The 15,069-nt window shown below is 41.3% G+C and overlaps 1 protein-coding gene across 1 annotated transcript; it reads left to right on the plus strand.

The window, feature by feature from the left end:
• Positions 1 to 8,600, plus strand: LOC115206177 (A disintegrin and metalloproteinase with thrombospondin motifs 8). Its single transcript, XM_029772855.1, has 9 exons — positions 1 to 1,089; positions 1,689 to 1,928; positions 2,752 to 2,884; positions 3,225 to 3,392; positions 4,491 to 4,783; positions 5,332 to 5,518; positions 5,683 to 5,855; positions 5,986 to 6,161; positions 6,352 to 8,600. Exons 1-9 carry the CDS (start codon positions 334 to 336, stop codon positions 7,082 to 7,084), a joined length of 2,859 nt encoding a protein of 952 aa, XP_029628715.1. The 5' UTR covers positions 1 to 333; the 3' UTR covers positions 7,085 to 8,600.
• Positions 8,601 to 15,069: the final 6,469 nt, after the last annotated feature.

A 15,069-nucleotide genomic window follows, 5' to 3' on the forward strand; every position in this document is an offset into this window, starting at 1 on the left:
TACTCCTAGTATTCAGTGGTGCTGCCGAGTGGTAGAACAGTATTTTAGCTCCGCTATAATAGCATGAAGATCACACAATTAAACCAAAAATATCAAACATTATCGACACAGACTGACTATACAGCAGTGGGTTTTTGTCACATTATACTGATGAAAAAATATTTTAGTTGTGAGGTCCCTAAGACAAACAAATAGTTAAGTGACTCGAGATTTTCTACCGACTACAGACATTATCAATTGACGTGTACAGCTGCGTATGGGCTTGGTCCGGAATTTTGGTTGAAAGGTTGTTTTTGTTTTAAACATTTTTTTGTGCAATTTCCATTGCAGAATATGTGTTCAAATAGGTGTTTCGTTTTACTAGTCCTGTGCGTAATCGACAAATCACTTTCTAAATTGTTTGATTCTGAGGAAATTGTACCTGTCAGGTTAAATGGAAGAAGCAGTGGTCGTTTTTGGAAACGAAGTGAAGAACAGCCGAGATTTAGACTCAGTGCCTTTGGCCGAGATTTCACTTTGAATTTAAGCCCGGATAACAGTTTCTTATCTACTACAATGACAATTCAACGCATCAAAGCAAACGATCTCCACACTTTACGCAGCGCCTCAGGTGCCCATGGCAGACAAACCTCTGAGACTGAACCGGACTTTCACAACTTGATAAACAAGACTGAGGAGACGGAAAGAGATTTGAGGAGCTGTTTTTACTCGGGGACTGTGGACTCCAACCAAGATTCTGTTGTTGCGGTCAGTCTCTGTTATGGCATCCTTGGATCGTTTGTTACAGACGGGGATGAGTATTTCATTGAGCCCAAAGTGCTCGGCTCAGGGAGAAGGGAGAGGTCCACTGAACAGTTACATTTTATCAAAAGGACGACACCCACAGAAGCACCACATGACACTCAAACTGTATTTGGTCAACTGAGTGAGAAGAGTCGTGTAAAAGCTGACAAGGACAGTTTTATTCATGAGGAAAAAGATCCTGAGAGACAATTACGAGGGAAACGCTTTGTATCAGCACCACGATTTATTGAGACTCTGGTGGTTGCAGACGCGTCCATGACACATTTCTATGGAGATGAGATAAAGGTAGGATATATTCGATTAATATAGCCTATGTTGACTAATTTATTTTATTGCATTTAATCCAACCCCCAATGCGAAAACACCCACAGCCAAAATGTTTTATGGAAAAACGAATTTCTGTTTCAATTGAAAATAATTATAGCCTATATTTTGGGTGCAGAAACAATGTTTTTGATCTGTACTGTCATGCCAGACTATGCACTCCACACTTGCTGATTAGCTGATCTGCATGGCGTAAACTAAGTTGGAGTAATGAGATCATTTTAAAAGGAAGAGTGCATAGAGAGTAATGACGGGATTGGGAAACCTCTGATAAGGTCAGGCGGGAGAATTATGCTTTGGCAGTAATTTCGTTCCGCATTCATTATGACTTAGCTACTAAATCATCACAATTAAACAATGTTGGGGTCATGCAAGTGATAAAGAGCATGAGCATTAGACATTTTTAAAGATACTTCCTATTTTTTTTTTAAACGGGGGGAAAACATATGTGTGTGTTTACTTCGTTATTTCACTCACTTAGGTTTTTTCCCTCCAGTTTTAGCCTAAATCATCACCACCTTGTAAACCTCCCTAATGCTGGTTGTCCTCCCTTGCTCCAGCATTATATCCTGACCTTGGTCTCTATGGCAGCCCAGCTTTACAAACATCCCAGTATCAAGAACTCTGTCCACATGGTGGTGGTGAAGATGGTGGTGGTGGAAGACGAGGAGGTTGGACCGTCACTCTCCAATAACGGGGGAGTCGCACTGCGCAATTTCTGTGCCTGGCAACAACAGTTCAACCCGGCCAGCCAGAGGCATCCTGAGCACTACGACACTGCTCTACTTTTCACCCGAGAGGTGAGCACTGCCTGCCCCATATGTATACTGTCACACATTACATCAATGTCACAGGATCTCCATAACCCCATATTCCATAACGATGTTACCATATGGTTTGGAGAGTTAATGAAATAATGTAAGCAAACAGTGATATATTTGATTATGTATCCTCTAATGAAATACAATTGGCTGAATCAGATCGGATGAGCTTCAAAACATATAGGGCTGAATGCTCTCCTATGAGCTATTTTTAGAATTGCTACAAATCAGCCTTGAGTGATGATGACATCCCTAAAACGGCCAGAGTATGGGTGTAATGTTGCTGCCCTGAATTTGACCTGCCGAAGAATGTGTGCCACATGCCTCTCCATAAGAGAAACCCAAAAACTTGAGACTTAAATTGGAAGTAGTTTGCACAAGTGCTGCTCCAGTGAGCTATGCTTCTGCAAAACAAGGTGTACACTGTGCTGAGTTGAATTCAGCATGTCACTCTTGAGTCCAGATGTCCTTTGAATCATGTATGGTTATGTCTTGTGGTTTCGGTCATAGGCCCCAGGAAACATTTATCTCAGTCACAGAAAGCGAGCCTGACATGTGAAGGGAAAATGTTGAGGCATGTCGTTGAAATATATATCTAATACCACACCATTCATTTCCCCACATCATAGATCTGCTTCTGTCTGCCAGGAATATTTATTTGCTTCATTTTATGATGGAAACATTGACAAACAAGTTTTTTTGGCATTAGCGCTCAAGTGAAAAGAGGAAAAAAACAAGCAGGGACAAATAGAAATGCTGTCTAAAGATTCACTGTTTGAAACAGCTGCTGTCTGTCTTCCAGGATATTTGTGGACATCAGAGTTGTGACACCCTGGGGGTTGCTGATGTGGGAACTGCGTGCGATCCAAAAAGGAGTTGCTCTGTCATTGAGGACAATGGACTTCAAGCAGCTTTCACTGCTGCCCATGAACTTGGTATGACTTGTGCATTAAACAATTTTTACTTTCTCAAACTTCTATATTGACCATATATAAAGATATTATAGGTCTACATACATTTTTCCTCTTGTCAAAAAGGGTCTGCTAAATGTACAGAAATATTTTGACAGAAAGGGGCACACCCATGAGCCGAAAGCTTATGCAAAAGTGTGTTAGCTTACAACTAATAACTGTGTGGTTTAATGAGATACGAACTTGATATGAACCATACAGTCCACCCCCAAGACTAAAGTAGATGTAAACTATTAGCAACTTTACTTCCATAGCATACCTTAAATAGTATTAATTTAATTTGAATGGTATTGTTCTGCTTTAGGCCACGTGCTGAGTATGCCACACGACGACTCCAAGAATTGCGAGAGGATGTTTGGGAATCTGGGCGGCCATCACATGATGGCCCCTCTGTTCATTCACCTCAACAAGAATTTCCCCTGGTCCCCTTGCAGCGCTCTCTACATCACAGAGTTCTTTGACAACGGACACGGTATGTCATGCTGATAAACAACACTGACAACTCAGATGTAGGCAAAGAAAACATATTTGGTAACACTTTCTATGAGGAAAGTGTTAGTGTTTATTTTTATTAAAAGCTTTTAAATGATTTGATATTACAATAACGTTTTTACAACTATTGTACTTGTTTTATTCTACTGCACGTATATCACAACATATGAATACTGTGTGTTGAGGTCAGTAGGCTGGACCTGAATGAAATCACATAATTTTTTTTAAAACTCAGCAGTTGCTGGTAGATACATTTTTTTAAAAGCCTTCTAGGTCTGTTTTTACTAGAGCCTTCTAGTTTAAACCACTCTGTTATGAGGGCCCAGTTTTTACTTCTGTATTTTCTTTTATAATATCTACCCTCTTAAAGAAATGATGGCCTCTGACAACGACAATAAATACTTCCAGGAGAAGTGACTTATTGTAAGCCATTCCAAAGGCTCATAATGCTTATAACAAGTTATAAAGCATTATACCTGCAGGCTTCACACGTGTTCACAATGTTAACTCCACCTGTAGTTTCTCACCGCAGGTTTGCTTATATGCAAAAGAGTCACAAAAATTTGCACTAATAAATCTCAAAATGGAGATAAATTGGAGACATCCTAAGGAAATTACAGATTGGCTGCCAGATTGTTTGTGGTTACTACTTATATCTGAAATTGGGTGTGAATGGCATTGTGTTTGTTATTTGAAGAGATTCATATTATTTTGTAACATTTAATCAAGACCTTTCTTTCCTCTGAGTCATACAGACAGAGAAGGTTTCGGTTCTCACGAGCCAAAAGTAACAGCTGTTACGAGCAAATAATATGTTCTTTATCAGTTAGTCAGTGATTCCAAAGAGAGTGTATGTGGCTAAGAATGTGGTCTGATCACCAGGTCAAGAACAACATTACACTAAAGCTCATTGAATATTTATCCAAATAAGAGATCATGGGTTTGAGAAGCTTCACCAACTGTCCAGAATGTGATTGTGTGAAGACTCCAACAAAGTCAGCTTCTGTCACTGTCAAGTCTCCACATTATACAACCTGTTGATTTTTTGAAAACAGAACTCTCGTGTGTTCAATCACAGGCGACTGCCTCTTGGATCCACCGGAGAGCATCTTACCGTTACCCAGTGAACTCCCAGGCACCACATACAGCCTCAACCGCCAGTGTCAGCAGATGTTTGGGGAGGAGTTTGTGCACTGCCCCAACACCTCTGACAGTGATGTCTGCAGCCAGCTGTGGTGCAGGGAGGAGGGCAAGCCCCACTGCACCACCAATAATGGCAGCCTTCACTGGGCGGATGGCACCACGTGCGCCACCAACAGGAGCTGTCTGCACGGTGCATGCATGGCAGCCCACGAGGTCATGCAGCCAAAGGTAAGCCCTAGTTTTTCTCAGAAAAGGGGAGAAAAAAAATCTACATTTGGTCTTGTAGTATTGCATTTTGACAAAAACTCTGTCTCAGAATGCCTTGTTAGTTACTATATGTGGATTAATTTCTCTGTGATAGAGTATTTCCTTCCTGCTTTGTAAGGAAGACCGTACTTTTGAGAGTACAAGCTCTGTTGACATGCTGGCAGTCAATATACTTTTTTCTCACCCACTAGTAAAAGCTTGTGAAAACACACCTACATGCACACACACACACACACACACACACACACACACACACACACACACACACACACACACAACCACCCACACACACACACACTTTAGTCTTGCCAAGTGCGCCACGGGTTCTGCAAGTGGTGACACATAGAACAGGAATGTGGGAGACAGCAGAAGCGTGCCACACTGACGGACAGATTTACCCAAGTCATGGCATGCCAAGAGACGCCTCAGCCTAGACTGTGGTTGAGTTGGACGGCTGATGTTATCATGGCCCTCAGTACTCACTCTGTTTCGTTTTGACTTTACCACAGGTGGTTGTGGATGGTGGCTGGGGTGCTTGGGGACCATGGCAACAGTGCTCTAGGACATGTGGAGGGGGTGTGGAGTTCTCCTACAGGGAGTGCACAGATCCCGTGCCCCAGAACGGCGGCAAGTACTGCGAGGGCCAGAGAGTCCAGTACCAGTCCTGCAACCCCCAGATGTGTGAGGAAAATGATGGTGAGCCATATTTTGTCTAGGCATTTGCACTACAGAATTTCCCTTCATTTATATAGTGGTGAGCTATAGTGGTGTTTTTAACCTAGATTTTTCAATAAATGTCTCTGCTTTGATATTAGATTGATGGATAATTATTTTCCCTTTGTCATTTTCTCCAACCTTAGGGAAGAGTTTTAGAGAGGAGCAGTGTGAGAAGTATAACAGCTTCAACTATCTGGACATTCTGGGGAACATGAAGCAATGGATTCCAAAGTACGCTGGTGTGTCGCCCCGGGACAGATGTAAACTCTTCTGCCGGGCCAAAGGCAGCAGTGAATTCAAAGTCTTTGAAGCCAAGGTACGTTCACTAAAAATCATCTGTAGAATGTTGGCCACTGTAAATACATATTTTACAGCTTGCCTTCACTGTTTGGTGGATCACAGTGTTAAGTAAATTGAGACCTTAAGTTTGAATGTGTGGTCCATAGGTTGTCGACGGCACGACATGTGGTCCTGACACTACGTCTGTCTGTGTACAAGGCCAATGTGTCAAGGCGGGCTGTGACCAAGAGATCGGCTCAAACAAGAGGCTTGACAAGTGTGGCTTGTGTGGTGGGAATGGCCTCAGTTGCAGGAAGATCACTGGTTCATACAACAAAGCCACGTGAGTACACCTAAATATTCCAATTGCAATTATGGTAACAAGCATTTATGACCCTAATGTCTTAGCTATTATCGTCTTATAATGATACAGACTAAATAACAATCATATTTAGAAAGCATTATTGGTTGATTGTCTTTTGTGCTGCTGATGTGATTACAGCTGTAATGAGACATTTGCTTTTTTCTTTCAGTTATGGATATAGCGACATTGTGACCATTCCTGTCGGGGCTACCAATATTGACATCAAACAGCGCAGCCATAGAAACATCACACACGATGGAAACTACCTGGCGATCAAGCGAGAGAGCGGTGGCTACATACTGAATGGTAACTTCTCTGTGTCCACAGTGGAGCAGGATATTCCTGTTCTCGGGGCTGTGCTGAAGTACAGTGGCTCGTCCACCACCTTGGAGAGAATCCAAAGCTTCAGACAATTGAGGGAGGCTGTCACAATCCAGTTGCTGGCCACTGCTGGGGAGGCATCTCCACCCAAGGTCAAATACACATTCTTTATCCCCAAAGATGTGTCTTTCACTAAATCCAAAGAGAAAAAGGCTTCGTTGCATATGATCCAGGCTTTCAGTGTGCCCCAGTGGCATTTGGGCAAATGGTCAGAGTGCTCCAAGAGTTGCAGCTCCGGGTGGTCCCGACGGAATGTTGAATGCAGAGACAATGCTGGTTTCCATTCCAATACTTGCGATAAGGACCTGAAACCCACAGATATCAGACCCTGTGCTGATCTGCCATGCCCCATTTGGCAAATGGGGCCTTGGTCGTCCTGTTCACGAACTTGTGGCCAGGGGGAACGCCGACGCAGTGTTGTCTGTATAGACTACACCGGCAAGACTGTCGAGTCGGAGAAGTGTGACGCTAACAAGCAACCTGCGCCAGTGTCGGGAGAGTGTGTTTACCAAGAGTGCTAGCGAGGAGACATGAAGACAGAGATAACTTTGGGAGGGGTAGTGTAGTGGATTCTTAACCACCCCGACCCGACCGTGCTTTAGAGAAAAGCAGGGAAACCCTAGTTTGGAAATGAAGAGTGCACTAACTAACCCGGACAAGTCATAGGACACTGGCCTGTGACTTGATGTTTTACAACCACTAGAGAAGTTTGAACCAATAGAGATCTAGCTACCTCAGGATGTACATGTGTTGTTTTGTTAAAATAGACAAAGGTACTGTATGCAAAATATTATTCTCTCCTAAAAGCAATTACTTTGCATAAAACCTACTGACAAACACCATTGCGGTTAAATATACCTCAATTTTCCAGCATATAACCCAGAACTATACAGTCAGAGACTCAGAGCCAATAAATGAACTGGGCTAATAAAGTTAGTCTAAAGGCATACTATTCGTACCATAACATGTGACATTATCATTGCAAGACAACGACTTACAGTGCGTATTATTTTTGAGTAAAAAGGGTTTGTGTAAAACATTTGATTAGGTGGACAAGATGGAAAACTTTGTAAAATACCTTGCTTGTGGATACCTTGCTTGTGGTTTGCTCTTTTGTTTAATTTCCTTGGGAAAAATAAGTATTTTTCTAAATGTGAGATTGTGTTTACTGCCTGTAAAAAATGTGTCAAACTTTATCTGCTATCTTATTATTGATTAATGATTTGTGGGACTGATATGCTTAAAGATGAAAATGTAAGTTCACCCATAATCATTCAAATGATACAGGGGATTAGGTCTGCCATTGACTAATCTCTCGTGGGCAGACTACGTAACATAATCTGATGCAATTACGCAACATTTTAGTTTTGGGTTTTTGAGATTAGACATTGACAGACATTAAATTGAAGAATATACTTTGTAACAAAAAAGCAACCAGCATAATTAGTAGTAAGAATGAACCAGACATTTTAGTGTTCCTAAAAAAAATAACAGAGTTTGAGTGTACACTTTCTTTGTGTAAAATTTAGTTTAGCAGACCATGGTCAGGAATCTGATCTGAGGAAAATCAGTGTAAGAGGGGATTTTTTTCTCTGTTCTGTACGTTTTATGTAGTGTTTTAAAGGAATTATATGGCTACAGAGAATTGTAAGTACAGCCAAATTCAATAAAAACACATGATGTGTGAAATGGTATATTATGGTGCATCAAAAATACTTTGTATAAAGAACAAGTCCTTTGTTTGTAATAATTTCATAGTTGATTTAAAAAATATATATTATTCATAATGGGAAGAGTGCTCTATTGTTTGTCAGATGTCTGTATATGTTTGATTTCTCATTCCAGTTTGTATGTCATAAAACAAAAAAGGCAAAATATGATATACCTTCAGTGAAGGACCATACTATATTATTATTGTAGCTTCCTTTTAAAGCTATTTAAAACATGAAATTATAACATTTTCAAATGCTGCTGTCTTTGAGATTTATGTCTACAATAAAATGGAAAAATACATCACATTTTACTATATGCAGTAAACATTGAGTTGTATCTTTTGTTACCCGTTTTGTAAAGTTAAAGACCCACTTTAGCTATGTTTGGCCTACAACGGGTCTGCTTCTCCTTCCACTGCAGTCTTCTGGTTTAAACACAGAGAACAAAAATACAAATATGTGCACACTACACACATTGTTCAATCTTCCTATTAGATGGACATACACATCAGACAATGAAAGTGTGTTTTAAATTATCCTTGGTCCATAATTTCTGTTCTTCTGGCTAGCATTTATGGGCTTATTGTATTACATGCAAATAGTTGATCAGTTTACTTTTAGAGGTACCGTAGCCTATATGAAAGGAGCTTTTTGACAGCATGATCCTCATCCAAACAAAAGAATTCAGAGGCTATCTTCAGTATCATCCAATTGAATGGTCCAGAACTGTGTGTGCAGACTCTTGACCACAGTATAACAATAACATATTCAGAGATGAACCTGCAGCTGTGCCTGCAGAAATTATAGCTAATTTCTTTGGATACATGACAAATCAAATTCATATTTTTTTCCCATTGTCATTTCCAAACAAAGTATTTTGGGGCACAGCTCATGGATTCTGCTCATGCATTCTTAGGGCAATTCAACTCGATGCCAGTAGGCTTCCCGCTGGGCACACACTGGTTGAATCAATGTTGTTTCCACGTCATTTCAATGAAATTACATTGAACCAACATTAAATAGATGTTGAATTGACGTTTTTGCCCAGTGGGTTGGCTACATAATATGATAGGCTAAGAAAACGAGTGTTACTAGTGGCCTAGTAGACTACAAAGCAACCTCGTCAACAGGTTTGGACCTCTTGGTGTTACGGTTAAGGTGTTAGACTGACAGAGATCCGTGTTCAAGTCCCAGTTGGACTATGTGTTACGGGCCTTACACGCAGGGAGCTGCAAACCCTGGCGAAGCCCCATACAGTTTATGAAAAATCTTGAAAACTCTGGCGGCAACACGGGCGGCAAGTTAAAATATGTGTGGCAGAGAAAAATGACCCAAACAAAGAGGTGTATTGGGTTCTCACTCAAATAGATGTTGCATAAAGCTTACTTCATTATTCAATTATTTTAATTATTTTCACTTCACCAGGGATTCAGTGTGCAGGTATAATTGTATTTTTATTTCATTTTAAAGTTTTGCAGCTCGTGGATTTCTGTGCTCAAGACCACAGAAGAAGACAAATCCAGAAGTAGTTGGTTGTTGTTACCTAGATAACGTTTGACAATCCTGTATGTAATCATCTTCCATCCTTCATCATGCAGTCTTTCATAGCCCTTGTGCTGTATGTTTAACTATCCTTTATGTTTTATGAACTCTTTTTATGCTGTTATTTAGCTGTTTTTATAACTTTTTACTACATCAAAAAGTATTTGATCCCCTGCTGATTTTGTACGTTTGCCCACTGACAAAGAAATTATCAGTCTAATTTTATTGGTAGGTTTATTTGAACAGTGAGAGACAGAATAACAACAAAAAAATCCAGAAAAATGCATGTAAAAAATGTTATAAATTGATTTGCATTTTAATGAGGGAAATAAGTATTTGACCCCCTCTCAATCAGAAAAAATTCTGGCTCCCAGGTATCTTTTATACAGGTAACGAGCTGAGATTAGGAGCACATTCTTAAAGGGAGTGCTCCTAATCTCAGCTTGTTACCTGTATAAAAGACACCTGTCCACAGAAGCAATCAATCAGATTCCAAACTCTCCACCATGGCCAAGACCAAAGAGCTCTCCAAGGATGTCAGGGACAAGATTGTAGACCTACACAAGGCTGGAATGGGCTACAAGACCATCGCCAAGCAGCTTGGTGAGAAGGTGACAACAGTTAGTGCGATTATTCGCAAATGGAAGAAACACAAAAGAACTGTAAATCTCCCAATCTCCGCTGTGGAGCTTTGCAGCTTTGCAGCTCCTTCAGGGTTATCTTTGGTCTCTTTGTTGCCTCTCTGATTAATGCCCTCCTTGCCTGGTCTGTGAGTTTTGGTGGGCGGCCCTCTCTTGGCAGGTTTGTTGTGGTGCCATATTCTTTCCATTTTTTAATAATGGATTTAATGGTGTTCTGTGGGATGTTCAAAGCTTTAGATTTTTTTTTATAACCCAACCCTGATCTGTACTTCTCCACAACTTTGTCCCTGACCTGTTTGGAGAGCTCCTTGGTCTTCATGGTGCCACTTGCTTGGTGGTGCCCCTTGCTTAGTGGTGTTGAAAACTCGGGGGCCTTTCAGAATAGGTGTATATATACTGAGATCATGTGACAGATCATGTGACACTTAGATTGCACACAGGTGGACTTTATTTAACTAATTATGTGACTTCTGAAGGTAATTGGTTGCAAGGTAATCTTATTTAGGAGCTTCATAGCAAAGGGGGTGAATACACATGCACGCGCCACTTTTCAGTTTTTGAATGTTTTGTATTTTTGCAAACTAGTCATTTTTTTCATTTCACTTCACCAATTTGGACTATTTTGTGTATGTCCATTACATGAAATCAAAATAAAAATCTATTTAAATTACAGGTTGTAAATGCAACAAAATAGGAAGAATGCCAAGGGGGTGAATACTTTTGCATGGCACTGTAATATTTTTTATAATTGTATAAACTGCCTTAGTTTTGCTGGACCACAGGAAGACTAGCTGCTACCTTGGCAGCAGCTAATGGGGATCCATAATAAATACAAATACAAATACAAAGGGATTAATAAAAATGTATAAACATGTAATTTAATATGTAATTAATTTGATAAAATATACAAATTTAAATTAAGTTTATAAGCTTATTATTTATGGTTTGATTATGTAACTAAAGTTAGAAACTTGAGGAAATAACATGTACACTAGTCTTGTGGTGACACAGTAGTGAAATAAGACGTCAATAGTACATTTTTATTAGGCAAAAAGTAATAAATATGTCATTTTTCAATATTAATACAAAAGGGCTTACAGTGCATTCGGAAAGCATTCAGATCCCTTGACTTTTCCACATTTTGTTCCTTTACAGCTTTACTCTAAAATTTGTAAAATATTTTTTTCCCTCATCAGTCTACACACAATACCCCATAATGACAAAGCAAAAACAGGTTTTTAGAAATCGAGCAAATGTATAAAGAAAAACAAACTGAAATATCACATTTACGTAAATATTCAGACCCTTTACTCAGTACTTTGTTGAAGCACCTTTGGCAGCGATTACAGCCTCGAGTCTTCCTGGGCATGACGCTACAAGCTTGGCACACCTGTATTTGGGAAGTTTCTCCCATTCTTCTCTGTAGATCCTCTCAAGCTCTGTCAGGTTAGATGGGAAGCGTTGCTGGACAGCTATTTTCAGGTCTCTCCAGAGATGTTCGATCTGGTTCAAGTCAGGGTTCTGGCTGGGCCACTCAAGGACATTCAGAGACTTGTCCTGAAGCCACTATTGCATTGTCTTGGCTGTGTGCTTAGGGTCGTTGTCCTGTTGGAAGGTGAACCTTCACCCCAGTCTGAGGTCCTGAGCGCTCTGGAGCAGGTTTTCATCAAGGATCTCTCTGTACTTTGCTCTGTTCATCTTTCCCTCGATCCTGAGTAGCCTCCGAGTCCCTGCCGCTGAAAAACATTCCCACATCATGATGCTGCCACCACCATGCTTCACCGTAGGGATGGTACCTGGTTTCCTCCAGACGTGACGCTCGGAATTCAGGCCAAGTAGTTGAATCTTGGTTTCATCAAACCAGGGAATGTTGTTTCTCGAGGTCTGAGAGTCCTTAGGTGCCTTTTGGCAAACTCCAAGCAGACTGTTATGTGACTTTTTCTGAGGAGTGGCTTCTGCCTGGCCTCTCTACCATAAAGGCCTGATTGGTGGAGTGCTGCAGAGATTGTTGTCCTTCTGGAAGGTTCTGCCATCTCCACAGAGGAACTCTGGAGCTCTGTCAGAGTGACCATCGGGTTCTTGGTCACCTCCCTGACCAAGGTCCTTCTCCCTTGATTGCTCAGTTTGGCCCGGCGGCCAGCTCTAGAAAGAGTCTTGGTGGTTCCAAACTTCTTCCATTTAAGAATGATGGAGGCTACTGTTCTTGGGGACCTTCAAGGCTGTGGAATTGTTTTGCTCTGACATGCACTGTAAATTGTGGGACCTTATATAGACAGGTGTGTGCCTTTCCAAATCATGTCCTTAGAATAAGGCTGTAACGTAAGAAAATGTGGAAAAAGTCAAGGGGTCTGAATACTTTCCAAATACACTGTAGTAGGAAATGAAAAAGGATCAGAAGCAGTTCAGTGGTGATCTGCAGTGGCACAACACTGCACACACAGATAGCAATAGTAATTCTATCGGGATTGAGTAGGCATACAGCAGTAATGTGTAGGCATTTTGTAGTAATTCAATAGAGAATGTGGGTTACACAGTGGTCATTAAGGAATAATTTTGTAGTGATTTGAGGAGGAAATATGTAGTGTTCATCAGTAGTGAAACGTCACAATTTGTCACTCATTACTACTTAAATTACAAGTGTCAAGATTATGGGCATGTGGTAGCAGTGTGTAGGAGGAGGTTCCTAGGTGTGAGAAGTGTGCAGAAGGGCATGAGACAAAGGAATGTGTAGCATTGGGGAAAGTAGGGGTATGTGTTAATTGTGAGGGTGCCCATGGGGCTGGCGATCAGAAATGTCCTGTGGAGAGAGGCAGGTTGAGATTTCCAGGTTTAGAGTAGTGCAGAAATTGTCAAATGCTGAGGCAGTGAAGAAAGTAGAGGAAGATGGGTCACGGGGGAGGGATCCTGAGAGGAGTGTTGTGAGTAGTAGATATGTACCAGTACATAGTGATAGGTGAACAAGTGATATATGTTTCAGTAAGATTGGATTTTATAGCATTTATGGTTATCAACTGTACTGCAGAGATGGAACATAAGTCGCAGAAAATTGAGGTTGTGGTGGCAGCTGCAGAGAGGTATTTGGGTGTGCGAGACTTGACATCAGAAGAGTTACAGGTTAAGTTATGGTGTCCCATCCTTTCAGGTTGTTCGCCTGAGGTAGTACTAAATAGATTTAAATAGTGGTGTAGGGTGGTGTTATTTTTTATTTTTTAAATTGTGAGTTAGATTGTGAGTTAGATGGTAAATTGTGAGTTAGATGGTAAGGTATTTGTTAATTTAAAAAAATACATATATTTTTTTTCAAGCAAAGTAAAAGGGAGTTGTACTCCAGTCCAGTAGTTGGCGGTAATGCAACATTTATTGGCTGCCGATGCCGACCGCTGTTAAACATCATCGAATAAGAAGAATGTATTTCAGGAGGCAGCACACAGGAAGTGAAGCAGTAGTACACCACAGGGGAGAGTGATTAGTCCTCTGTTGTTCTCAATCATGATCAATGATGCTTACTCTCCGGTACAGCCGGCTATTGGAAAGTCGTTATTTGCAGATGATGGGGCCTTATGGAGGAGGGGAGGCAATGTGCTATACATAGTCAGGAAGGTACAGGATGCAATTGATGAGGTAGAGCAGTGGGCATTAATGTGGAGATTCAGGTTCTCTGTAGGGAAAACTCAGACAGTGTTCTTTACCAGGAGGAAGGTGCGAGATGAGGTATGCTTGAGGTTATATGGGAGAAACTTGGAGAGGGTGGGGGCCTTCAGGTTCCTCGGGGTGTACTTTGACACTAGACTGACCTGGGCAGAACACATTGAGAGAGTGGTGGAAAGTGTAATAAGGTACTATATGTGATGCGCTGTCTGACGGGGAAGGAGTGGGGGGCTGGGCGTTCCTCATTGAGGACCATGTATTTTGCATTGATCTGATCTGTAATAGACTATGGAAGTATACTGTATGGTTTGGCAGCCCGGACATCATTGGAAAGACTAGATGTCATACAGGGTCAAGGACTCAGAATATGTAGTGGGGCCTTTCGGACATCTCCCAGAGGCTGCACTACAGGTGGAGATGGGGGATATGCCATTACAGATTAGGAGACAGCAGCTGGCAATTAATTATTGGGTCAACCTACAGGGACATGGGGTGTCTCATCCTGCAAAAAGGGATTTTACAGGCATGCTGGGAACATGAGCAAAGACAGAACACAAGCTTTGGGTGAGTGGGTAATACCCAGACGAAGGAGATGGGACTGTATGGAAGGGAGTTTAGTCCAATGGTAGCTATTCCTGTAAATCCAGCATGGCTACTCCCGCCTCCAGTAGTTGATCTATAAGTGTTGGAGAGACTACAGAAAGATATGGAGGGTCTTGATCCATCTGATTTGTTTAATAGAGGTCTGAACACTGTTTAACAGGATTTTGTGGCCATTTACACAGATGGCTCAAAAGATCCAAGGACAGGATGTACTGGGTCAGCATTTGTAGTTCAGGAATGCGGGGTGGAAGTCAGGAAGCATATTACAGATGATCTGGCTGTATAAACGGCAGAGCTGATGGCCATACTGTTGGCCTTGCAGTGGGTGGAGGAAGTCAAGCCAGACAGAGTAGTTATTTG

The sequence above is a fragment of the Salmo trutta genome, chromosome 13 (assembly GCF_901001165.1).
Source record: "Salmo trutta chromosome 13, fSalTru1.1, whole genome shotgun sequence".
In the NCBI taxonomy this organism is placed as follows: Eukaryota; Metazoa; Chordata; class Actinopteri; order Salmoniformes; family Salmonidae; genus Salmo; species Salmo trutta.

Coding starts and splice junctions, on each gene's coding strand:
- LOC115206177 (XM_029772855.1), top strand. CDS start 334: ATGTGTTCAAATAGGTGTTTCGTTTTACTAGTCCTGTGCGTAATCGAC. Junction 4,784..5,331: donor ACGAGGTCATGCAGCCAAAG/GTAAGCCCTAGT, acceptor ACTTTACCACAG/GTGGTTGTGGATGGTGGCTG. Junction 5,856..5,985: donor TCAAAGTCTTTGAAGCCAAG/GTACGTTCACTA, acceptor TGTGGTCCATAG/GTTGTCGACGGCACGACATG.